At 42.5% G+C, this 26,345-nt stretch overlaps 1 protein-coding gene across 3 annotated transcripts in view; it reads left to right on the top strand.

Annotated features, from left to right (window-relative positions):
* Window positions 1-26,345, top strand: part of SPECC1 (sperm antigen with calponin homology and coiled-coil domains 1) — a 490,294-nt gene that overhangs the window by 277,070 nt on the left and 186,879 nt on the right. For all 3 annotated transcript variants that reach the window (XM_089685735.1, XM_089685734.1, XM_089685737.1), the window contains one exon: window positions 24,074-25,647. In XM_089685735.1, coding sequence (XP_089541861.1) covers window positions 24,074-25,647 — 1,574 coding nt within the window. The remainder of the gene's footprint in view (window positions 1-24,073; window positions 25,648-26,345) is intronic.

The following is a 26,345-nucleotide window of genomic DNA, read 5'->3' as shown; positions in this document are numbered from 1 at the left end:
TCTGATCTGTGAACCTCAGACATTTTGTAAATACAGCCAAGAACTGCACATCCAACAAGACTTACATAATTGTGTATTCTCTGAGCAGACATCTCAGCCTAGGAAGTAGATGCTGACCCTCTGTGATGCCTGAACAAAGATGGTGCTGTTTTTCTAGAGAGAAAAGTAGCAGAAAGCATATGATTATCTATAAAAGATAATATTTGATGATAGTGTCACTTTAATATTTTCTTCACACCAAAATCCATAACTATTTTTGCACCAGCAGCATTTTCTGTGTTGAATTAGAGATTCAGCTTGTGCTATGATGTTTATTGAATTCTCTAGTGCATTGCTGTTAGGTCATTGCACATTGAACCACTCCTTTAATGTGACACACACATGTGAATCATCAGGGCTGGACTGAAATTGCCCATCAGGCAGAGGCCATTAGGAATGTTATACCGAAGTAACACTGCCTGAATAATGCTATACAAGAAAATGGTTTTATGTACTGTATATCATATAAAATGAGTAGTTGTTATCCACAGATCTGTACTTATGTGACACTTCAATAAAGTTAAAAATAAAAATCAAAAGTGGTAAACGTTGCCTTGCATAGTGACAACACATCACACTGTCCCTAAACGACGTATATCAGCGCACACACATTTTAGCATGCAGGCTGGTGTGAACAAACCCTTCCAAATAATCAATCTCAATAAACATCTTTTTTATGTTTATGCTTTTAGCTATATCAAGCTGCCTTATGTCAGCAGCACACTGAAAATTCAAACTGTGGCTTTAACACCGGCCATACACTAGAAGAATTCTGTTTGAATTTTTCATTTTAAGAACATTTGATCAATTTTCCAATTAGTGGGGTCAAATCGAATGACCTTCTTACAGTAAAGTTGCCCATACATGAATCATTTTTTTTTTCCATTCAACCAGCAAGTTTCAAGGTGGATGGGGGAGTCATCCCACTGAACTATTGTATTCTGACAGTGGGAAGACTTCCCCACCATCAGAGTACACTGCTATAGCCGGCAGCGTTGATCGAGTGGCAAAAATCAGACAGGGCTGTTGTACAGAAATTGATTGGGAAATCCTGTTCTGTACAACCACCCTGCCTGTCCATACATGGATCAAAATTCAAGTGGTCCCTGCTGAACCGACCAAATTTTGATCTATAAACAAACTTGAATTGGTAGGCGCTGTACAACCATATAACAAAATTTCAAAGCAAAACTTCTCTGCATTTTCTTACAGGTGATGATACCAAACAAAGTGTGACATTACATAATCCCACTAACATCTAACCAATAATCGAATGTTACTAGCCTATTTCCTGTGCTGGTTAAATGTTTTCTATTGATTTAAAACAGAAAATATTGCATTTGACCACTAGATGGCATGACGTATAGTAGGAGTTTTCTATGATACTTAGCACCATCTAGTGACCAAATGCTGTATTTTTTTGTTTAAATTATTGAAAAACATTCAATCAGCATAGGAAATAGCCTAATATTTGTTTTTGCCACATTTGCACAGAACAAATGTACATGCACTTTCACTGGGCAAATATCTATGCAGATTTTTTTTATCAATGTATTCCAAGGTGTTAGACCCCCAAATACTGCTATATCATTGAAATTTGGCCTGTACTACAACTGTTGCCATCATATTGCACAAATCTAGAAGGTAGACGGTTAGCTTTTATTATTTCCATTAACTGACCACATCCCTGCACAGTAGTGGCTGTGGTCTCTGCTTGATTGTGTTGAAATATTGGTATTTCCTTTTAGCTAGATTGTTCTTGTGAAAATACTCCATGGCATGTTGTGTTTTTTTTTTTTTTTTCTTTTACTGATGTGTATGGATGAATTTATTTTGTTAACCTACATACTGTAAGCTAATTTTATTAAGTTATATGCTAACCACAAATCCCATGCGAGGAGCATTAAAAGAGACTTTAAATAGTTACTACTGTAGTTTATTACAATGTAAAAAAAATTTTTTTATCAGCTTCAATTAAGCTGTGTTATATAGTAACTCTAAGCAACACAGTGCAGGAGGGAATTCACATTGGAATTCAAGTACCCAGTTCTCCCAGGAGGTAGCGAGGAGGCACAGTGGCATCATTAGACGCCAGATATATATATATAATATATATATATATATATATATATATATATATATATATATATATCTTTTCATGTGACAACACTGAAGAAATGACACTTTGCTACAATGTAAAGTAGTGAGTGTACAGCTTGTATAACAGTGTAAACTTGATATCCCCTCAAAATAACTCAACACAGCCGTTAATATGTAAACCAGGGCTTGAAATTTCCAGTCGCCTGCTCGCCAATGGCGAGTGGAAATTATGGTGGGGGCGAGTGTGTCCTCCAGGGCCGTCTTGCTGAGCAGGCTCGGAGCTCAGGCCAGGTCTGTCATTGGCACTGGGAGCCATCAGACTGCCTAATAGCTGAGCGCAGTGAAAGCAAAGCAAGGAGTGTGTGCTGTACTCTGCCTCCGCCTAGAGTGCAGTACTCAGATCTGTGAGTGAACAACGAAGTACTGCAACTTTATATGGGGGGTGTGTGTGTACATGTGTGTTTTGTGTGTGTCTGCGTATGCATGCACAATTGTACATGTGCCTGTGTGTGTACTGTATATACATGTGTGTATCTGTACATGTGTCTGTGTGCATGTACGTGTGTGTTTGTGTGTATGGATGTACATGTGTATGGATGTACATGTGTCTGTGTATGTATATACATGTGCCTGTGTGTACATGTCTGTGTATGTATATACATGTGTCTGTGCCTGTGTATTTCTGTGTATGTACATGTATCTGTGTGTATGCGTGTCTGTACGTGCCTGTGTGTGTACATGTGTCTGTGTGTGTGTGTGTGTACATGTGTCTCTGTGCGTGTGTGTACAGGTGTGTGTGTTGGTGGCGAGTAACTGTAAGGCCTGGCTAGTAGCTCAGGACTTGAAATTTTAAGCCCTGGTCTAAACCACTGGCAACAAGTGTGAGTACACCCCTAATTGAAAATGTACAAATTGGGCCCAAAGTGTCAATATTTTGTGTAGCCACCATTATTTTCCAGCACTGCCTTAACCCTCTTGGACATGGAGTTCACCAGAGCTTCACAGGTTGCCACTGGAGTCCTCTTCCACTCCTCCATGACAACATCACGGAGCTGGTGGATGTTAGTGACCTTGCGCTCCTCCACTTTCTGTTTTGAGAATGCCCCACAGATGCTCAATAGGGTTTAGGTCTGGAGACATGCTTGGGCAGTCCATCACCTTTACCCTCAGCTTCTCTAGCAAGGCAGTGGTTGTCTTGGAGGTGTGTTTGGGGTTGTTATCCTGTTGGAATACTGATCTGCGGCCTATTCTCCAAAGGGAGGGGATCATCCTTTGCTTCAGTATGTCACAGTACATGTTGGCATTCATGGTTCCCTCAATGAACTGTAGCTCCCCAGTGCCGACAGCACTCATGCAGCCCCAGACCATGACACTCCCACCACCATGCTTGAATGCAAGCAAGACACAATTAACTTTCTACTCCTCGCCTTGTTGCCGCCACACACGCTTGACACCATCTGAACCAAATACGTTTATCTTGGTCTCATCCAACCACAGGACATGGTTCCAGTAATTCACTTAGTCTGCTTGTCCTTCAGCAAACTGTTTGCGGTCTTTCTTGTGCATCATCTTTAGAAGAGGCTTCCTTCTGGGACAACAGCCATGCAGACCAATTTGATGCAGTGTGCGGCTTTTGGTCTGAGCACTGACAGGTTGACCCCCCACCCCTTCAACCTCTTCAGCAATGCTGGCAGCACTCATACATCTATTTCCCAAAGAAAACCTCTGGATATGATGCTGAGCACATGTACTCAACTTCTTTGGTCGACCATGGCGAGGCCTGTTCTGAGTGGAACCTGTCCTGTTAAACCACTGTATGGTCTTGGCCACCATGCTGCAGCTCAGTTTTAGGGTCTTAGCAGTCGTCTTATAGCCTAGGTCAGTGATGGCGAACCTTTTTGAGCCCGAGTGCCCAAACTGCAACCCAAAACTAACTTATTTCTTTCAAAGTGCCAACACTGCAATGAAACCTGAATATCGAGCTTTTGGTTTAGAAAAAACAACTCGTACAGTAGTGCAAACTAATTAACAGTACAGGGATGACCAGAGACTGCGGACACAGTACAGGGATGACCAGAGACTGCGGACACAGTACAGGGATGACCAGAGACTGCGGACACAGTACAGGGATGACCAGAGACTGCGGACACAGTACAGGGATGACCAGAGACTGCGGACACAGTACAGGGATGACCAGAGACTGCGGACACAGTACAGGGATGACCAGAGACTGCGGACACAGTACAGGGATGACCAGAGACTGCGGACACAGTACAGGGATGACCAGAGACTGCGGACACAGTACAGGGATGACCAGAGACTGCGGACACAGTACAGGGATGACCAGAGACTGCGGACACAGTACAGGGATGACCAGAGACTGCGGACACAGTACAGGGATGACCAGAGACTGCGGACACAGTACAGGGATGACCAGAGACTGCGGACACAGTACAGGGATGACCAGAGACTGCGGACACAGTACAGGGATGACCAGAGACTGCGGACACAGTACAGGGATGACCAGAGACTGCGGACACAGTACAGGGATGACCAGAGACTGCGGACACAGTACAGGGATGACCAGAGACTGCGGACACAGTACAGGGATGACCAGAGACTGCGGACACAGTACAGGGATGACCAGAGACTGCGGACACAGTACAGGGATGACCAGAGACTGCGGACACAGTACAGGGATGACCAGAGACTGCGGACACAGTACAGGGATGACCAGAGACTGCGGACACAGTACAGGGATGACCAGAGACTGCGGACACAGTACAGGGATGACCAGAGACTGCGGACACAGTACAGGGATGACCAGAGACTGCGGACACAGTACAGGGATGACCAGAGACTGCGGACACAGTACAGGGATGACCAGAGACTGCGGACACAGTACAGGGATGACCAGAGACTGCGGACACAGTACAGGGATGACCAGAGACTGCGGACACAGTACAGGGATGACCAGAGACTGCGGACACAGTACAGGGATGACCAGAGACTGCGGACACAGTACAGGGATGACCAGAGACTGCGGACACAGTACAGGAGATGACCAGAGACTGCGGACACAGTACAGGAGATGACCAGAGACTGCGGACACAGTACAGGAGATGACCAGAGACTGCGGACACAGTACAGGAGATGACCAGAGACTGCGGACACAGTACAGGAGATGACCAGAGACTGCGGACACAGTACAGGAGATGACCAGAGACTGCGGACACAGTACAGGAGATGACCAGAGACTGCGGACACAGTACAGGAGATGACCAGAGACTGCGGACACATTACAGGGATGACCAGAGACTGCGGACACATTACAGGGATGACCAGAGACTGCGGACACATTACAGGGATGACCAGAGACTGCGGACACAGTACAGGGATGACCAGAGACTGCGGACACAGTACAGGGATGACCAGAGACTGCGGACACAGTACAGGGATGACCAGAGACTGCGGACACAGTACAGGGATGACCAGAGACTGCGGACACAGTACAGGAGATGACCAGAGACTGCGGACACAGTACAGGGGATGACCAGAGACTGCGGACACAGTACAGGGGATGACCAGAGACTGCGGACACAGTACAGGGGATGACCAGAGACTGCGGACACAGTACAGGGGATGACCAGAGACTGCGGACACAGTACAGGGGATGACCAGAGACTGCGGACAGTACAGGGGATGACCAGAGACTGCGGACAGTACAGGGGATGACCAGAGACTGCGGACAGTACAGGGGATGACCAGAGACTGCGGACAGTACAGGGGATGACCAGAGACTGCGGACAGTACAGGGGATGACCAGAGACTGCGGACAGTACAGGGGATGACCAGAGACTGCGGACAGTACAGGGGATGACCAGAGACTGCGGACAGCACAGGGATGACTGCTGACCTTTGGGGAGGGAGGGGGAGCGGGTACCTGAATTTGACAGGTACCCGCTCTTACTTCCGCAGAGTTTTTTTTTTTATCTTACCTGTTCCTTTATCCAGCCGCGCGCTGTCTTCCCGGCTTCTGTAGTGTGGGCGCTCGTCGGACAGCCGGATGCCCAGTGCGCATGCGCGAGAAGCGCTGCGCTTTGTGATTGGTCCGGCGGCTTCTGGGATCTGTCATGTGTCCCAGGTACCGCCTTACCATTCACAAAGAGCACTGCTTCTTGTGCATGCGCACTTGGGACCCGGCTGTCACGCACACTACAGCCGGGAAGACAGCGCGCCGCTGGATTCTCCTGGCGTGCCCACAGATAAGGCTCGGCGTGCCGGCTGTGGCACGCGTGCCACGGGTTCGCCATCACTGGCCTAGGTCATCTTTATGTGGAGCAACAATTCTTTTTTTCAGATCTTTAGAGAGTTCTTTGCCATGAGGTGCCATGTTGAACTTCCAGTGACCAGTATGAGAGTGTGAGAGCGATAACACCAAATATAACACACCTGAGACCTTGTAACACTAACTAGTCACGTGACACTGGGGATAGAAAATGCTTAATTGGGCCCAATTTAGACATTTTCACTTAGAGGTGTACTCAATTTTGGTGCCAGCGGTTTAGACATTAATGGCTGTGTTGAGTTATTTTGAGGGGACAGCAAATTTACACAGTTATACAAGCTGTACACTCACTACTTTACATTGTAGTAAAGTGTAATTTCTTCAGTGTTGTCACATGAAAAGATAAATAAAATATGTACAAAAATGTGAGGGGTGTACTCACTTCTATGAGATACTGTGTGTGTATATATATATATATTATATTTATAGTGCTCAGCATAAATGAGTACACCCCAACAGATTAGTTAGAAAACCTTTATTTTCCTTTCCGAATCAACATTTTCTGTGGGACACTATACTACAAACACTGCACTGTACTACAAAATACTCCCACAAATGCGGGCCATTGATTGCAAACCAGATTTGCACACATAAAGTAGTTTTCCTAACAAATTCATTCAAGACCATGTTGCAAAAATGAATACACCCCAATGAAAGTTTTAGAAGCAAAGCTAAATTTTAGACAACAAAATCCTAATATAACAAGAATTCTACTACAGGTGAGTCTAATTATTCATTAAACAGGTGTCCAGCAGACAGTTGATTATAAAAGTCCTTTACTTAAAGAAAACTCCTTTCCATTTCATGCTGTCAGAACAGGCACCACATGGAAGAGAAATGCCACAAGGTCTGAGAAGGAAAATAATTTCTTTACATAAGAAAGGTGAAGGCTACAAGAAGATCAGCAAAGATTTGCTTATCAGTCAGAATACTGTAGCAAAAGCGATACAAAAGTTTAACAAAGATGGAACTGCAACCATCTCACAGAAATGTCCAGGCCATCCACGGAAGTTAACACTACCTCCTGTAGACATCCAAGAAGTCTGAGACTGCTGCTGGGCACCACCATTATGGATATGATATCAGCAGCTCCAGCAGACTCACTCAAGTAGCACCCTATGGTACGTCCTCTTGCTTCGCCCCTGCTATTCACAAAAAGGTTATGTAGGGAAATAACAGGAGGGATGGAGGAACTGGGCCAGCACCGAAAGTAATTACACTCCAAGTAGAGAAAAAGCCTATGGTGAGGAAGAGCGCTTAACTTGGGAATCGAGGCCTGTATAGTCGTACTTTTCATTTTGTGTGTGCTTTGTGTATTTTTTTTATAGATCTGTGCAGTAATCCAGTGTGACATTTAACCTCTGTGCAGGAGCTTCCTGTAATACAGACCAGTCACTGTTATTCTCTCTTCTTGTGCAGGGTGACTGGTCTTCTCTGTGCACCCTCCTGTAATTTACCACAGACCGCCTGTAGTAGGTGTGACCTGCTGGGCCCTCCGACTGCACAGGCTATGTACAGCACAGTGATAATGTCAGAGCTACTTTTACAAAGTGATATCTGTGTTTGCAAAGACTTTTGGTGCCTACATCTTTTGCGGCTAAAATGTTAGTATTTTTGTTCCTGGAATTCAGTTTCAATTTTTTAACATGTTTAAAGGCAAGTTGAAGGTAATGGAAAATAGTTCTTTTTTTTTTCTGTGCTTTTGCTTCTTGCAGGTGACAGTGTCTTCCATTGGTCAGCCTCATAAAATTGCTGTCTTTACTTTCTGTGTACGGGAACACGTAACAGGAGGAATTCCACAGGGTGCTCTTTTTCTACTTTGGAATATAAACTCCGTTTATTTGCAGCACCCTGCTCCCCGGGCCACCCAGACTTTTTGTTGTGGTCACTTGACAGTGACTTATGCCTGGCCTGATCCTACAAGGGACTGAATGGAAGGCCGGGTTTTCTCCCTAGTCAGCAGTTATTCTTGTTCAATCAAGAATGTAGCTATAGAGATGGTAGTATTGTGGAGGCCAGGCCTAATCACTGCACCATCTTGCGGCAGACAGCAATCAAACATAAAGTCATGACTCAGCATACTTTTATTTATTCAGAGTAAATACAACCAAACTCCTCAGAGATTTAACTCTTTTGGGAAATCACTGGACTGCTGGGTTATCGGAACACTGACAGAAATAAACAGCCATGTGCCATTACTAACCAGTTGTATTAACATTTAAAAAAATAACGACTGTGTTGTAATTAAAGAATAACTTATGAAATTAAATGCAATAACCGTTTGTGATTAAAATCAAATGTTATTTCTGTTGGCATGTTGGCTTATTCCATGCCAAGACCTTTTACATTTTTATTTACATGTATAATGTGTCTGCAGTTTAGTATCCAAAACTGAATAAAAAGGAAATATTCTGGGTTGGAGGGAAAGAGACCAATACTTTACAAAAGCTAACTTCCCTAGCCTCTCTTTTGATATGTAACTTTGCTGGCCAATCCCTGCCAGACATTTATGAGCTAACCTACGGGAGTACTAACACTTTGAGATCTTAGAGCTACTCTGATATAAATGCTATATGAAGAGAGCGTGTGTCTGCAGGAAATGTTATTATATTGATAGACCCCTTAAAGTGGACTTATCAATAAGATTCAAACATTGCATGAATCTGTAAGGCATGCACTGGCATCACCAAATGACCTGTCCATTTTTTGTAAAAAAAAAAAAAAAAAAATTTCTAGTCTCATGTGACCTAAAGCCTAGGCAGCCTACATCACTTTGTAAAAAATATATTTAGAGCTGAACGGACTTTATAGGCACTTACCATTTTGGTATAAAATTTCCTTACTCTTTATTGACAAATCACGTATGATACCAATTAAGTACAACAGTTGAACAACAAATTGCACCTCAAAGTTGAGAGCCTACTGCTCCTAAATGACCATATCACCTTATTGGTACTAAATGTAAATCAACGATGAAGATGATGATGATCTTATAATGGATAGAACACAAGTGTGTTGTCATAGTACGGAGCTAGTACAACCTCAGCTGGATATTGACTCTAGATATTTCGTGACACTCAGTCGCTTACTCAGAAGCTATGAAAGGGTGCATCAAAAATAAAACAAAATTTGATTGTTCGCCTGTATATAATAATACATGTAATCCAACACAACAAAATAATTTTTCCACATATAATAAAACATAGATTGGACAAATATTCACTGACAATTATTGCCATGAAACCATATATGTTTGGTAATTAGTTATCAGAGAAACAGATGGCGTCAAGGTGGGTGCCCAGGCATGGAAGCACATTACGGAAACAGGGAAGACATTATGTAAAAAACATGACCGTCTGTTGGAAACAGGACAGGTTTATAGACTAATGGTATAGGCCAGTGGTCGGCAAGCCGTGGCTCGCGAGCCACATGCGGCTCTTTACAAGCTTAAATGCGGCTCTTCTGTGTGCCGGGCGCCCGCTCCCCTCCCTCCTCTCCCTCCTCTCGGACGGGCGTGTGCCGGGCGGCCGCCCCCTCACCTCCCCTCCCCTCCCCTCCCCTCCCTCCTCTCGGACGGCCGCCCGCTCCCCTCCCTCCTCTCGGGCGGCCGCCCCAAAAGTCAGGACTCTGCAGCTGTCAGGATGTAGGCGGGGCAGCCAGGATGTAGGCGGGGCAGCGTGACTAACTCCTCTCCTCTCACAGTCCGCCCTGAAGACCAGAACGGCGCGGGAAGCACGACGAGAGGAACGCGCGGAGCAAAGGTAAGTGAATTGACACAGGGGGGACTTACTATATGGGGGATGAATTTCTATATGGGGGACTTACTATATGGGGGGGGACTTACTATATGGGGGGGGACTTACTATATGGGGGGGACTTACTATATGGGGGGGACTTACTATATGGGGGATGAATTACTATATGGGGGGGACTTACTATATGGGGGACTTACTATATGGGGGGGGACTTACTATATGGGAGATGAATTACTATATGGGAGATGAATTACTATATGGGAGATGAATTACTATATGGGGGATGAATTACTATATGGGGGATGAATTACTATATGGGGGATGAATTACTATATGGGGGATGAATTACTATATGGGGGATGAATTACTATGGGGGATGAATTACTATGGGGGATGAATTACTATATGGGGGATGAATTACTATATGGGGGATGAATTACTATATGGGGGATGAATTACTATATGGGGGATGAATTACTATGGGGGATGAATTACTATATGGGGGATGAATTACTATGGGGGGATGAATTACTATGGGGGGATGAATTACTATATGGGGGATGAATTACTATATGGGGGATGAATTACTATATGGGGGATGAATTACTATGGGGGATGAATTACTATATGGGGGATGAATTACTATGGGGGGATGAATTACTATATGGGGGATGAATTACTATGGGGGATGAATTACTATATGGGGGATGAATTACTATGGGGGGATGAATTACTATATGGGGGATGAATTACTATATGGGGGATGAATTACTATATGGGGGATGAATTGCTATATGGGGGATGAATTGCTATATGGGGGATGAATTACTCTATGGGGGATGAATTACTCTATGGGGGATGAATTACTATATGGGAGATGTATTTTCAGTTTTAAAAATGTGGCTCTCAAAATAAATTTCAATCGTGGTTTTGGCGAGATTTGGCTCAGTTGAAAAAAAAGGTTGCCCACCACTGGTATAGGCCAATACAATATCATTTGGCTAAATATCTATTATGCTAATAATCTTTTGGTCTTGGTTTACTATGCATTCCCAGTATTTTTAAACAAGTGGGACCTGAATCAAAACATCCTGAAAAAATGGAAAAGGAACTGAAGATGTATGTGTATTTACTAGGTCATATAGTTAAAAAAAATTATATATATCAATTGACCTTCAATCTATACTCCTATAAAGACCATGTCCTTCATGGAAGTGGCTATTCAAATAGTTAAATTAAATAAATGCAAATACCTTGAGAAAAGATATAATTCTGGTTATCAACAGCGCGGACCCCACTTTGTGTGGACACTCTAAATATTTCGTCATCAATAATGTAGTCCAACTTGGTCAGTTGTTTTTTTATTATATGTGGAAAAATTATTTTGTTGTGTTGGATTACATGTATTATTATATACAGGGGAACAATCAAATTCTGTTTTATTATAGATGCACCCTTTCATAGGTCCTGAGGAAGCGACTTAGAGTCGTGAAACATGTAGAGCCAATATCCAGCTGAGGTTGTACTAGGTCCGTACTATAACACACTTGTGTTCTATCCATTATAAGATCATTATCTTCATCGGTGATTTACATTTGGTACCATTAAGGTTATATGGTCATTTAGGAGCGGTAGGATCTCAACACTGAGGTGCAATTATTTGTTGTTAAACTGTGGTACTTAATTGGTATCATATTTTTCAAAATCATTAATTGTTGTAACTACCTGATTTGTCAATAAAGAGTATGGAAATGTATATAAAAATGGTGTTTAAGTGTCTATAAAGTCCATTCAGCGCTAAATATATTTTTGATAGTCTTTTCAGGATGTGGCACAATGTATGAGTTTCGATCCATAGTACCACCCTATGGACATACCTCTAATATACGTCACTTTGTATCTGGAAATCAAGGCCATTATAGGTGTTTAATGTCATCAGTTTCTTTTAGTAACAGACCCTGTCCTGTTTACATACAGCTGTATCAGAGCATTAAAGTGTTACTAAACCCACAACAGTAAAATCAGTCTGTGTATGCAGTAAAGCATGCTTGTTTTACTCACTGTGGAACCTAAGGGGTTAATCCTCTGCATTGTGTAAAAACGCTGTTTGATCCTTGCTTCTCTGATCCTCCCCTTCTTCCAGTGTCCCCCTCTTATCTCCTGATAAGACACATCATGTGGAGACACTCTGTTAAGTGTGTATGATTAGGTATTTTATTTCTAGGGAGAATGCATGTGATCAACACAGGGCTAATCAGCACTGTCCAGACAGAGGTCAGGGGTTTTGCATCCTCCTAGAGCAGAAAGAAAACTCCTAAAAGCTTTACCAATGCTCTGTTGAACACTGCTAGAAGTCACAAGACTGCTGTAACTGCTGATGAGAAAAAGTATTTAGAAGTTTATATTTACTAAAATAATTGCATTTCCGTGTACTGAGGGAGACCAGAAAGAGTGAATGAAGGGTCCTGGGTTTAGTAACACTTTAAAGGAAAAGTATAGTCAAGGCCCTTTTGGCCATACTTCTCCTGTGTGTCCCAGGAGTGCACTTAGTTTTGCATTCCTGTGACACAGATTTAGCCACCAGCATTCTAAAGCCCACTCTCGGCTTATGACACCGAGCCAGACCAAGCTCTGCAGGGATCCCGACAATGTCAGGAACCACCCAGATTCCTGACCAACAGCTGGCTCAGCCCCTCAGAACATCGCTGAGACCCTGAACCAGCCAATCCTGCCCCCTCCGCAGTCTGGCACTCCAGTGAGCGCTGGAGGGGCAGAGCAGAGAACCAGTGACTGATGGTCACCAACTCTCTGCTCACTGAAGACCAAGAAGAAAGCGATCAGTGGTCATTGAACACTCAGTTCCCAGTGTAGAGCCATGGGGGGACAGATGAAGCATTGCTTTAGATGCTGCATCTACATAGGCGAGTAGAAGGTTTTTTTTTTTTTTTTAACCCATGCTTCTCTTGTACATCACATCACTACACTACTTCAAGTCTGAATATGTAATGAGAAGATATGACTGCATCTAATTACAGACCAAATGGTGTCAGTGGTTATTGATGTTTTACAAGTCTTCTTTCTCTAATATTTACCAATCATGGATCAAAATTCAATCAGTTCAGCTGGAACTGGCCAATTTCCAATAATATAAGGTGATCTACTGATTTGACTTCTGTACAACCATCCTGTCAGGTTTTTCACCAGCTATAGCCAGCAGCACTGACCAGTGCATACTCATGTTGGGGAAGTCTCCCTCCTCTTAGAGTACAATGACTCAGTGGGAGTAATTCCACCATCCACTTCAAATGTATGAATGGGGGAATTGGTTCAGTTTTTTCGGTCAGTTTTTTTCGTTAAGGGTTGCCTTAAAGTAAAATTCTGGGATAACCCTAACTACTCCTAAAACTGTCCTTTTAAAAGCTAATGCAGCCACACTGGTAAAATACAATATAATATACATTGGTCTTGGGTTTAGATTTATTTAAAGCAGAATGTAACTAACCTAAAATGAAAAAGATTGGTAGGTAGTAGAGGTTTTTGGCAGAAAATTTGTATGAAAAAAAAAAAAAACATCTTTAGTTGCGCATTCACAGGAGTTACATCACAAGTGGCCACCCAGTGTCAAAAAAGATGTGAGCCCGGAAGATGTAGTGGAGAAAGATGGCCTCAGGGGTGAGGGTGGAAATGGAGCTACGTTGTGACAACTACAAGCTTGGATCTGTCAGCACTGTCACTGTTGAGTCCACTTTCACCCACTGTGCTTTAGTTCTGCTTTAAAGTTGAGCTCTAGGTTGATAAAAAAAAAAGCATGAAATAATCCAACTCTGTAGTCATTAATAGATCACTAAATGTCTGCAGGGTAATTATCCAAATATGAGCTGTATCAGCCTTTTACAGTCCCTGTACAGTGGGTTTCAGAATGTGAGATTAAACAACACAAGGAGCCAATATGCTGACAAGAAGCATGCTGATAGGAGAGAGCAGAAGAGATGAGCGCATCTCTGTTCTGCTTCTCCTTTCACTGTCCAGTCATAATGTGAGGCAGATCCAGGATGAATGGACTCAAAGGATGTGTGTTTTTTTTTTATGATGCAATCCAACAGAGTACATCCTAGCAGCAAAAGAAGTACTGCGTTGGAATCTCCTGGATTGAAAGTAAATATTTCAGCAAAACCTGGTCTTATTTTATCTTTTAGTAGGCTATTTTCCAATAGAGTTCTGCTTTAAGCCTTTCACAGACTGGACACCAGCACAATGAATATGCGCTCAGTGGTGGGAAACCATAAGGAGTTTAGAGAACAGAAGCTCTGTGCAGTTCTCTTGTGCTCCTCATTGGCATTCATCTCACACACCAATTCCTGGAGTGCCATGATTTTCTTTATCCTAAAGAATTTAATGTCAGAGTTACTGCCTATAAAAGTGTATTACATTAGAAATGCTGCCCGTGACTCTGCTGTAGTAATTGGCTTTCATTTTTATAGCTTGCCGTTTACATTCCTGAGTGAACTTTCAAAATGATAAAAATGGAGTTGGCATTGTGAGTTGTAAAGATGTCTTATTAGAGTAGAAAAATCCTACTTTTCTGGCATCAACACCTCTTCAAATGCATTGCATTCAGAAAACCATAGATGTGCTGGCATTTTTTGGCACAAGAAGGTCAATCTCCAACAGAGGATTCCAGTATAATAGAGGTTTGTGTGCAGCAAAAGGGTTTTACCTTTAGTGGTTAAATTTTTGAGGGCTTGTATGAAATTTACATTGATTATCAGAATGGGGGGGGGGGGTTAGGAAGAGTTAATGTGAAGGTTACAGTGATGTTTGGGGGGATAAGCATGAGGAACACAGGGAAGATTAATTTTGGGGTTACGGGAAGAGTTATTTGTTAGGGTTACATAAAGTGCTTAAAGTGGAAGTTCACTTTTCTAGAAGAAATGAAATGGTGAAATAATCCCCTACATCATCTCCCCCCCAGGGTCATGCTGTATAAGGGATGATCAGTCATTGACCATGCGCAGGTGCAGCAGTTCTGGGAATTGTAATCCCCACTATTCTATCTGTAAGACTTCTGGGATAGATGAGAACAATTCTGATTAGTCAGTGCTGGCACAGAGTACTGCTCTGATCTGTCCCAAGAAGCCCTGCAGAAAAAAGGGGGAGATTTTTTTCTGAATATATTTACTGTGGACAGACGACCACTCCAGGCCAAGCAACATACTGGTATATCGCTCAGCACATGTGCACTGGCGTGCCCACCGGGGATGTGCAGTGTACGATCCCATGACCGTTGTGTCCGGTGGACACAGCAGATCATAATGCTTAGTACCCAGCAGCTGTGAGCGGCAAGGGGTATCATGTGATTGCTTTCTTTGGTTACATGTAAATAAAACTGTCATGAATGGCTTCTGTTCATGACCACTTGCTTACTATTGTGATGCTGTGATTGGCCCACAGCTATCACATGGTACCCTGTATCATGTGATTAGCTGTAGCCAATCACAGCATCACATAAGTAAGCAAGCTGTCATGACTGAAAGCCATTCATCACCCTTAAAACTGTTGCTTATAACAGTGATCATCATTGTTATAAGCAATACCAGTGTAAAAAAAAATCCTTGACCACTCCCCCATGGAAGTACAGTGTGGGTTTTTTTCAAAATGTTCAGTATTTTTTCATTTATATAGCAAAAAACCCCCAAAAAAACCCAGTGACGATTAAGTACCAGCAAAAGAAAGCCCTATTTGTGTGGAAAAAAATATATTTCATTTGGGTACAGCATTGTATGACTGAGCAATTGACAGAAAAAGTACCACAGTGCCGAATAGTCATAAATGCCCTGATCATGAAGGGTTTAAAATCTTCCGCATATAGCATAACTTAAAAAAAAAAAAGTAAAAATTTACAGCTCACCTTTTTTAACATGCTTTGTTCTGAACCATCCAGTAAAGAAAGTCCTTGGATGTTTTTTTTAATTAATTAATTAATTAATTAATTAATTAATTAATTAATTATTTAATTAATTAATTAATTAATTATGGGAAACGCCGCTGCCCAGCTCCTCTTAAGCAAAGTGACACTAAAGCTTTTTTTTCTAAAATAAAAAAAATGTCTATACTTACTTGCTCTGTGTGGTTTTGCACAGAGCAGCCCTGAACCTCCATTTCGGGTCCCCGCCGGCGTTCTAGACTCCTCCCCCTTGAGCAGTTCCATCAGGGATAGCTGCTCGCCCTGGGGGCACCACTGTGTAAGACACACAGAGCTGCGATCAGCATTGCCTCCTGCTCTGTCATCATTGGCTCTCTGGCTGTGATTGACAGCAGGGGGAGCCGATGGGCTCCCCCCTGCTGTCTCAGCCAGTGAGGAGGAAGAGCCCCCAGACAGCAGAGGCATCGTGGGGGTGTCTTTTTTTTTTTTTTTTTTTTTTTTTTTTATTTTTACCTTCATGCATAGAATCCATGAAGATAACAAAACCTTGGGCCTTTAGAACCACTTTAACCCTGTCTGTACTGTGCAGGTAGACCTTGTTAGGGCAGGCAGCGTTTCACTCTAGTTACAGTGAATAAAGGGTTAAAGGTGTTAAGGCTGAGCTTCTTGCATTGTATGTTAATGAGGACAGACTAACTTTGTTCAAAAAAACCTTGCAGTCAGCCATGACACCACCCCTTGAGAAACATCTAAAAGGTATAAAATTTAAAAAAACCAATCGGCATGCTGTATAAATGGGAACACATAACAAACATATAGTAGGGTTTTGTCGGATTTGACTGCAAAAGTTGAAATACACTTTAAGACCACCATTGGAAAGCTTAGGATCCCCATAGATGGCTTGAAATTCAAGCTGTGGGTGGCCCTGCAAGCAGTTATCGGCCAACAGTGACAGCATCCAATCAGATGCAGTCACTGTTTGGTTGCACCATTATATTTTGGAAGCTGGCAGCGTATGTTACTCGTATGTTACTCATGCGGTCAGTGTGGATGGGCAAAATCATTGCTATTCTCTTATTCAGTCTGTAGGCCAGCTTTAGGGTACTGCATAACTCTCTGTAGCGAAAGCCGTACAATGAAAAGCGAGAGTGTTTTTGCCACGCTTTCCATTTATTTGGGGAGGTGCGTTTTTTGGTGTTTTTTTTCTTTACCGCACCAAACCTGCACCAAAAACGCAGCAAGCAAGACTTTGAAAAATGCTCTGGACCCACAACTAATCATGCTTTTCTTCTGCTTTTCTTTTTACACAAAGGTGGATGAAAAATGGATCAGTATGAAAGCGACCTAAATCTTTATTATAAATCGAAGCAGTAGTAGTATTTTAATGCATTTACAGAATGAACAAAACTGTTGCTGGTTTTGCTGGTGATGTAGCAGATTTAAGCCAGCACTGGATTGCTGTCCATAGATCTCATGTGAGATGCTGCACAGAGTCTAGCTATTACACAGATAATAGACTTAGTCCAGCTGCGTACATATGTGTCCTTCCTATGGAGAGCATCTGCCTATTGCTGATAAGCTAGAGGTGATTGTAGTGATGATCCTCAGCCAACATACATGATGAAGAACAGCAGTTGGTAAGGCTCCATGCACGTGGGGTGTTTTGATAACGCTGGTAACGTTAGCTGTGTAGCCACTTTAAAAATGAGTTTTTCAGCTTTTTTTTTGTGTTTTTGCTTTAGCGTTTAGCGGAGTTTTTCCACATTTGTGTTTTTTGCTCTCTTTTTTTTTTTTTCCCCCAATTTTTTTTTTGGTAAAAAAAAAAACCTTCCAAAACCGCCAATTTTCTGTGGTTTGCTGCTTCTTTCAGCATTAGAGAGTTTTTACAGCTAAAAAAAACTCCTCCTAGAAACCCACTAGTCCTGGGGGGGTTTTTCAGCCAAAAAACGTCCATGCCAAAAACTGTTGATTAGAGTCTGTGTACATGGACACATAGGATAACATGCTGGGGAGTTTACTGGCTCTAGAAAAAAAAAATCAAAAGCCAAAAACAGCCGCTGTAAAAACGTCTAGTGTGCATGAGGACTTACTGCTGAGAATCTCTGATCATGTTGCCGATTCAACACCAGCAAACCTCAGTTCTGTAGAGTTCATTCCACCTAATATTCCTCCACCTACAGGAAAATGCTTTGTGTTCCTTTTTTAGCCCAAGTTGGTTGTATGGCATCCAGAATTCTACTATGGGCAATATCCACATGTATGTTCTGGAGGTGCACTCTACCAGACCCTGGAATTGCAGAAACGTGTTATCAAAGATCTTGCCCCCCAATAAGTTTTGTCATTTGAACGTGGAACTCCCATAGAGTAGGAAAGGGTTAGAACATGTTCCCCATATTGAGGCGACATTGTCTTGTTTTGGAGAGCTAACGGGAAGTCGGGACATCTCCTTAAAGTGAGGGGAAATCCCATATATGATAGTAAACACAGAAACAGCTGTTTCTACCGGAAGAGTTCCCTGTATTCCTGTTCCAATGACAGCTGTCAGATATTTTAATTATCCTCATATTCTTCCCCACTGTCAAGCTTTTGGGGCAGGGAGTGAGGGTGGACTTCCCTGGGGACACAGTCTGCAGTAAAAACATTAAGTTCCACTTTTGCATTTTTAGGACACTTGTAAATGTGCTCAGAGGATTCCATCTGGCTTCCAGCATTCTGTTTTATTCACCACTAAACTTTTGTCAAACTTATTACAAGCAATGCAACCATATGAGCCAACTATACAGAAATAGGTCCAGATGTGTCCTACAAAAACACTGCACTGTTCGTGTGGGAGGAGGCAGGCATCCCTTTACATGGGCTTGCTCTTCTTTAATCCATGCAGGAGATCATACACATCTAGAGGGAAGTAAAGTATACCTAAAGCCGAACTCCAGTTATGATCCTAATTGCATACATAGATTGCTCCAACTTGGGCCATGCATACATGTCATACCTGAGGGGCCACTAGGGAAGCTGACAATCATTGTAGTAGGAAAATTGGATGGGAGCTGGAGAGACATTCAATTTCACCTGTCCTTGTGTAGTGGTTTTATAGGTGCTACACCCCTATTTTATCAGAAAAAAGCAAAGACCCTAACAGTGGAAAAATGAATGGAGCTTTTCAAGGCACCATACCTTATGAAAGTATAGAAATGCACAACATAGAAAAACTAGATTAATGGAACATATTTTATTATATTATTATAAAAAAACCACATAAGTGGTAAGAAAGACAACAGTCAAAATAGGCACATAATGAATCAACAAACACAAAATATATATCTATAAATGGCAACAGTGGGGAAAGGCTATGGCCCAGGATGAAAAAGCATCACGGGCAAGAGTCCAGAAGCCTCACCGATTAATGCTAGAGAAATAGATCATCATTAAACAGCAGGTGAAATAAAATATTTTTCATTGGCTTGAATTAGAAAACTGGATAATCATTAAAGAAATCTGACTCATTTCGTGGGATATGACCCACTTCTTCAGGGAATTTAGGAAAAACAAAACCGTGCCTACAATGGAATCAAAGTACAAAACCAATTAACAATGAAAATACAGATGAAACATAATAAACTCAATGAAAATGTAAAGCAAGAATAGATAAATACAGTAAAGGCAGAAATTACCAACCGATGATGGTGCTCTGTTCAATAGTAACACCTGATGTAGATGAAGATCAATAATGGTAGAAAATATAAGGGGAAAGCTTTATTCAGCGGACACCGGGGCGCAAACCACTAGTCCAAGAGTACCTCTGGTCCTATTAAGGAGCCATCAATCCAGGAGTACCTCTGGTCAGATATATAGCAGAAAGCCAAACCAATGTTCTAAGGGTCCATAAGATAATTAATGATTAAAAACTAAAAAAAGTTTCAAAATAAAAGAAAAACAAAAATTTATATAGGTCTCTTCTCTGAAAACTAACTACACCCCTCCTCCAACAGCCTTTCCCCACTGTTGCCATTTATAGATATATATTTTGTGTTTGTTGATTCATTATGTGCCTATTTTGACTGTTGTCTTTCTAACCACTTATGTGTTTTTTTAATAATAATATAATAAAATATGTTCCATTTATCTAGTGTTTCTATGTTGTGCATTTCTATACTTTCATATGGTATGGTGCCTTGAAAAGTTCCATTAGTTTTTCCACTGTTAGGGTCTTTGCTTTTTTCCAATCATTGTAGTAGTCTGTGCTACAACAGTGATCGCCACGCTCTCCTGAGTCCTGTACAAAGTAGCTGCCCCGCTGCATACTTACCATAGGGGGTCGCTCATTCAGCATTCCCTGATTTGATTAGGTGGAGATTGTGATGTCACCAGCCCTCCTTTCCACCTCTCCCAATTTGAGAACACCTTGCATCATTTAATAAAAACACAAGGGGATCTGTGGATGTTGGCCGTGTCAAGTTAGTGACCCTCTGTACAGAGGGGAAGCCGCTCAGCACAAAGCTGGAAGATTGTGGCCATCTCTGTAGTAGCACTGACTACTGCAGTGATTGTCAGATTTCATAGCAGTCTATCAGGTGCAAGATGCTTTCTTACATTGGTCCAAGCTGAGCCAATACACTATACCAGGGGTGTCCAAACTTTTTTCAAAGAGGGCCAGATTGGATGAAGTGAACATGGTGGAGGGCCGAACATTTTTCCAAACATTCTTTGAACCATTACAATTAAATGCAAATAAATTATTTTATGCCAAGTTACCGTATTTTTCGCCGTATAAGACGCACCTGACCATAAGACGCACCTAAGTTTTAGAGGCAGAAAACAGGAAAGAAAAAAATTCTGAACTAATGGACTTCAGACACAGTACAGGAGATGACCAGAGACTGCGGACAGCACAGGGGTGACCAGAGACTGCGGACAGCACAGGGGTGACCAGAGACTGCGGACAGCACAGGGGTGACCAGAGACTGCGGACAGCACAGGGGTGACCAGAGACTGCGGACAGCACAGGGGTGACCAGAGACTGCGGACAGCACAGGGGTGACCAGAGACTGCGGACAGCACAGGGGTGACCAGAGACTGCGGACAGCACAGGGGTGACCAGAGACTGCGGACAGCACAGGGGTGACCAGAGACTGCGGACAGCACAGGGGTGACCAGAGACTGCGGACAGCACAGGGGTGACCAGAGACTGCGGACAGCACAGGGGTGACCAGAGACTGCGGACAGCACAGGGATGACCAGAGACTGCGGACAGCACAGATGACTGCTGACCTTTGGGGAGGTGGGGAGCGGGTACCTGAATTTGACAGGTACCCGCTCTTACTTCCGCAGTTGTTCTTTGATCTTACCTGTTCCTCGATCCAGCCGCGCGCTGTCTTCCCGGCTTCTGTAATGGCGCTCGGCATGACAGCCGGGTGCCCAGTGCGCATGAGCGAGAAGTACTTGCGCTTTGTGATTGGTCCGGCGGCTTCTGGGATCTGTCGTGTCCCAGGTACCGCCTTACCATTCACAAAAAGCACCGCTTTTTGCGCATGCGCACTTGGCACCCGGCTGTCATGCCCAGCGCCCACACTACAGAAGCCGGGAAGACAGCGCGCCGCTGGATAGAGGAACAGGTAAGGTCCCGCTGCAGAGCTGAGCGGCCGGCCCGGTATTCTGACATGGCCGCGGTGGAAATACCGGACCGGCCGCTCCATATTCGCTCCATAAGACACACTGACATGGAGGGCCGTATTAAACCGACCCTCGGGCCGTAAATGGCCCACGGGCCGGACTTTGGACATGCCTGCACTATACATATGCAATGAAGATCATACCTCGGGTTCATGTATGCAGTAGTCTGGTGCTTACTTTGCTTCAACAAATGGCAGGGATTATTGCGGTTTCTAAATTCTCAGTGCAAAAAAACAATTGTGTAGTTCCCCATAACAACCAATCAGATTCAGTTTTACTATTAATGAAAAAATCGGTAAGTTTTCTGATCATTATGGAAGGCTGCACTTTACAGGTTGCCTTTTTCCTTTCTCTGTCTGACGTGAGGAAGTTTCCATTCGCCGATTTATAATGGTTTAATTGCTGCTCTGTTGTATTCCTTACTCCTGGAATTCTCCAGCTGTGGACGTCTAACTCTTTGACCTGCATGAGTGGGTTGTTGGCTCTCTAGTCAGAATGTCCTTTGCTATCTTTCCTTTCTAAAAACACTACTTTCTTTGTTTTACATCCTAGCGGGTTCTACACCAGCACAGAGTACTCACTGTGTAAGGTTCTTGGACCCAAGTCTGATTACTAAAATAGAAACGTTTATTGAACCCTTATCATTGTCTTTTTGACACCCTAATTTAAATATGAAGTTTGTTATGTAGAGCATAGAATATGGTTCTGGTTCTTTTGCCTTTTTTGAAAATATAGGTAATTTTCAGTAAGCATAATAAAAGTATTTATTCTTGATCATCACAAAGAAGAATGCTGTGAGAGGTTTTGATATTGTCGTGTGTTTGTATGGTGGCCAAATGTTCATAAAACCCTCCTTCCTCAGCTTTTTTGTAATAAGTTTCATTTTGATTCAATCTCATTTTAAAGATGTACTCCGGTCACAGCTTAGTTTATTGATTTATTTTTTTTTTTACTCTCATATTTTATCACTTTTAGGAGCACTCTAAACTCTGTTGTATGCTAGTATATACAGTGTATACAGCGGGGAGCAATACTTTCAGCCCCTTGCTGCAACTGTGTTTATGAATGACACCCTTGATGACTTTTGTGCTGTGTTTTTTGAGAGGGGGACAGAAAGAGCAAAAGCAGAGGAGATGTGCTCAATACAGATATAATCACTGCTAGTGTAAGGTTTCATTCACACCAGCAACTGCATGTTTACTGTGCCAGCGCAGTGATGTGCATTTTACATTCTTTTTTTTACATTTGCATGCATTTGCAATGCTTTTTTCCTACACTTGCAATACCTTTGAGGCCACCTCCATCTTCTTTTTTTGTGCTTTTATGTGTACTGCATTGCAGTGCATTTTTGTGCATTCTGTGCATTTGCACTGCAGAAAATTGCAGCCTGCTATACTTTTTTTTTTTTCACTGCAATAGTGTGAATTATGCCTGTAGTCTAACCTAGATTTTGAACTGTCCATGCAGTCAAAAGAGAATCCCACTGCATCTAGTGTGAGGGGCTCTTCTGCATCCGCGTTTAGTCCTCGTTCACTTCAACAAAATTTCCCTGTCGCTGCGTTTTGCTGTGCACAGCAGCTCATTCATTTGAACTGCGATGCGCTTTCCAGTGAATGGGGGCTCCATTAGGATTAGTGGTACCCCCTGCATCTCTTAAACTGCATTGCATTTTTTCTGCAGCCCGCACTAATGGGAACCTATGCTTAAACTGAAAAACCGCGTGGGAAACCCACGTTTAGTGTGTGTTCCCCGCACTGTGTTCAAACCGAGTGTGAGATCTGCTGTGGGTGTCCCTATAATCCTAATAACGCACAAAATGCAGACTGTAAAAGTAGTGCTTTTGCCTGCACCAGATTGTATGGTACCGCAGTACCATGAGATCCAGTGCAGTGCATTTTTGAAAAGTAGTGCATACACTACATTTGGTGCGATTTACAGCCTATTCAAATGGATGGGCTGAAAATGGCACCTCGCTGAGCTGCAAAGGAACGCGGGTTCCGTAGACCAGGACTGCTCTTCTTCTGTGCGAATCAGGTGTGGACCAGCCCTCACTGTTGGTAAACATGAAAATATCTGTTTTTTCATATGGAGTTCAACATTAGAGGTCAGTCTAATGTTGTAGAATTTATAATGTACTGATGTCGAAGTAGAAACACAATAGGTAGTAATTTGGAATTTTATTTTAAATGTAATATTTGTGTATATAATTGCTTAACCTGTTATCTTGTTTCACTGCAGGCGGGGCCTCAGCTACAAGGAGGACTGGTATACCAACTCCCCGAGATCTGCCAACACCAATAACAAGAGATAGGACAACTCTACGGCCTCCAACCACTACTTCATCTAAAAAAACACTACCAAGTCCTACATCTCCTATTTCTTCTACACCTGCAAAGATTATCCGTTCTTCCCCTAAACCTAAACATGACAATGAATCTAACAACCCTTCTGTGTTGGAATCACAGGTTAAGGAGCTTCTGGCTGAAGCAAAAACAAAAGATTTCGAAATTAGCAAACTTCGAAGTGAACTGCAGAAGTGCAAAGACAAGGAATGTCCAAGCCATGACGTCCTACTCTTTCTGGAGGCCTCCACTGAGGTTCAGTTGACAGAAGGTACAGACCCTGAAATTTTGTTAAAGATCCTTCAGGAAAAGAACTTCTTTTTACAGAAAGAGCTTGCTCTTTTGCGGAAGGAAAATGAAGACCTAAAGCAGAAACTGCACAGCTTAGAGCAGTCACCTTTTTCAGATACTATAAGCAGCAATGGAACTGATAGCAGTATCATATCACCTTCAACCCAAGCAACAAGCACTGGGAGCAAGGTAAAGAGCCCTTTAACAGAAGAGCCTGAGAACAGCCAATTGCTTGCTAGAGGACATGGCCTTCCTATATCTGGTTCATCAAGCAGTGATGTTACTAAAGCCTCCCTGTCTCCTGATTCTGATTTTGAGCACTTAGCTGATGTGCCTTCCAGACCTGGGTCATCTGGAAGTATTCCATGCCAAGGCTCAAAATGTTCAACTAGTGGTAGCTCCCCAAATAACATTAGTGAACTCTCTGTAGCCTCGTTGACGGAAAAAATACATAAGATGGAAGAAAATCAGCATAGTACTGCAGAGGAACTTCAAGCAACACTACAAGAACTCTCCGATCAAAATCTAATGGTACAGGAGCTAACATTAGAAAGTGAAAAGCTTGGGGAAGAAAAGGCTTTTCTGGAAACCTCCCTACAGCAGCAAAGACAAAAGGCAGATCAGCTGAGTCAGGAAAATGAGAAGTTGATGGCCCTTCTCCAAGACAGGGCAAAGACAGAGCAAACACAGGTTCAAAGCAAACTTACAGAGGTAGAAAAGAAATACTCGGAGCTTGTTGAAAAGTCTCAGTTTGAAAGGGAAAAATTGCTCAACATTCAGCAACAACTAACAAGTAGCTTGAGAAGCCTCGAAAAAGAACACCAGGAGGCTCAGGTGATGATAAAGAGACTACGGGAAGAAACTGGAAAATTACAAAGTCTCCTGGAAACTGAGAGGAAAGAGAAAAGTGGTATCGCCAAGACAGTGGAAGACCTAAAAGTCACCATCGAAGGTCTTAAAATTGAAGGCAGCTGTCTGAAGGCTCAGCTGGATGGTGAACGCCAGAAAGCGGCTGAAATGACAGCCATGGGAAACACCCCTGAGAACTGTGAGGTTCAAGAAATGCTAAATTCTTCTCACAAGGAGAAAGAACATCTAGAGCTGACATGTTCTGAACTTCGCCAAGAGCTCTTAAGAGCCAACAGTGAAGTTAAGCAGTTACAGTGTCTTCTGGCAAAGGTTTGACATCTTTTTATGTATTTGTCTTAAATATTTTTTTGGTCTAAAAAATGTACTAAAATATAATTTGCTTGCACTACATATATGGGCTCAGATTTTCTAACATCAAATGGTCCAATGTTTGTTTTTGATTAGTTACTTTAGCAGAGGAAGGAAAGACTTCTGCCTAATTAATGTTGTATTCTATGTTAAGAGTACCATTATTTTTTTTTAGTTTTTAACAGCATTTAGGAATGGTTAAGACAACTCTTATGTTTGCTGGCGGTCTGAGTAACCTCAGGGAGATTTCCTCTCACCTCCTGTTCTGCAGAAACTGATGGTAAAAGAAAAATCCTTCCTAAGCTGTCCCCACTTGGAGATTTCCCCTCCCTTCCTGTGACGCCAAAAATATTTTCCCTCAGTCTTGGTCAGCAGAGAGCCTGATAGAAAAAAAAAATCTGTCTAAGGGTGTAAACCTTCGACACTCATTTAAAAATGCACAAACAAAAAATCTTACACTTTTTAATTAAATTGTCCGAATGATGAAAAATAATCTCTAAATGAAATTGTTTCTGTAGTTTTAAATGACAGAGTTGTTAAAGCTGACTTCCAAGTATGGATTTTATTGCATAGTTATCTAGGTCGACCTCCGACTAAGTATGCTTATTTTATACCTGTGGGACAGCTGTGGAAACTGACAATCACTGTAGAATTCACCA

The sequence above is a fragment of the Staurois parvus genome, unplaced genomic scaffold (genome assembly GCF_062004578.1).
Source record: "Staurois parvus isolate SC_StPar_1 unplaced genomic scaffold, SC_StPar_1.0 ptg000382l, whole genome shotgun sequence".
In the NCBI taxonomy this organism is placed as follows: domain Eukaryota; kingdom Metazoa; phylum Chordata; class Amphibia; order Anura; family Ranidae; genus Staurois; species Staurois parvus.
Note: the sequence above shows the minus strand (reverse complement) of the source record. Positions and strands in the feature narration are given on the sequence as shown.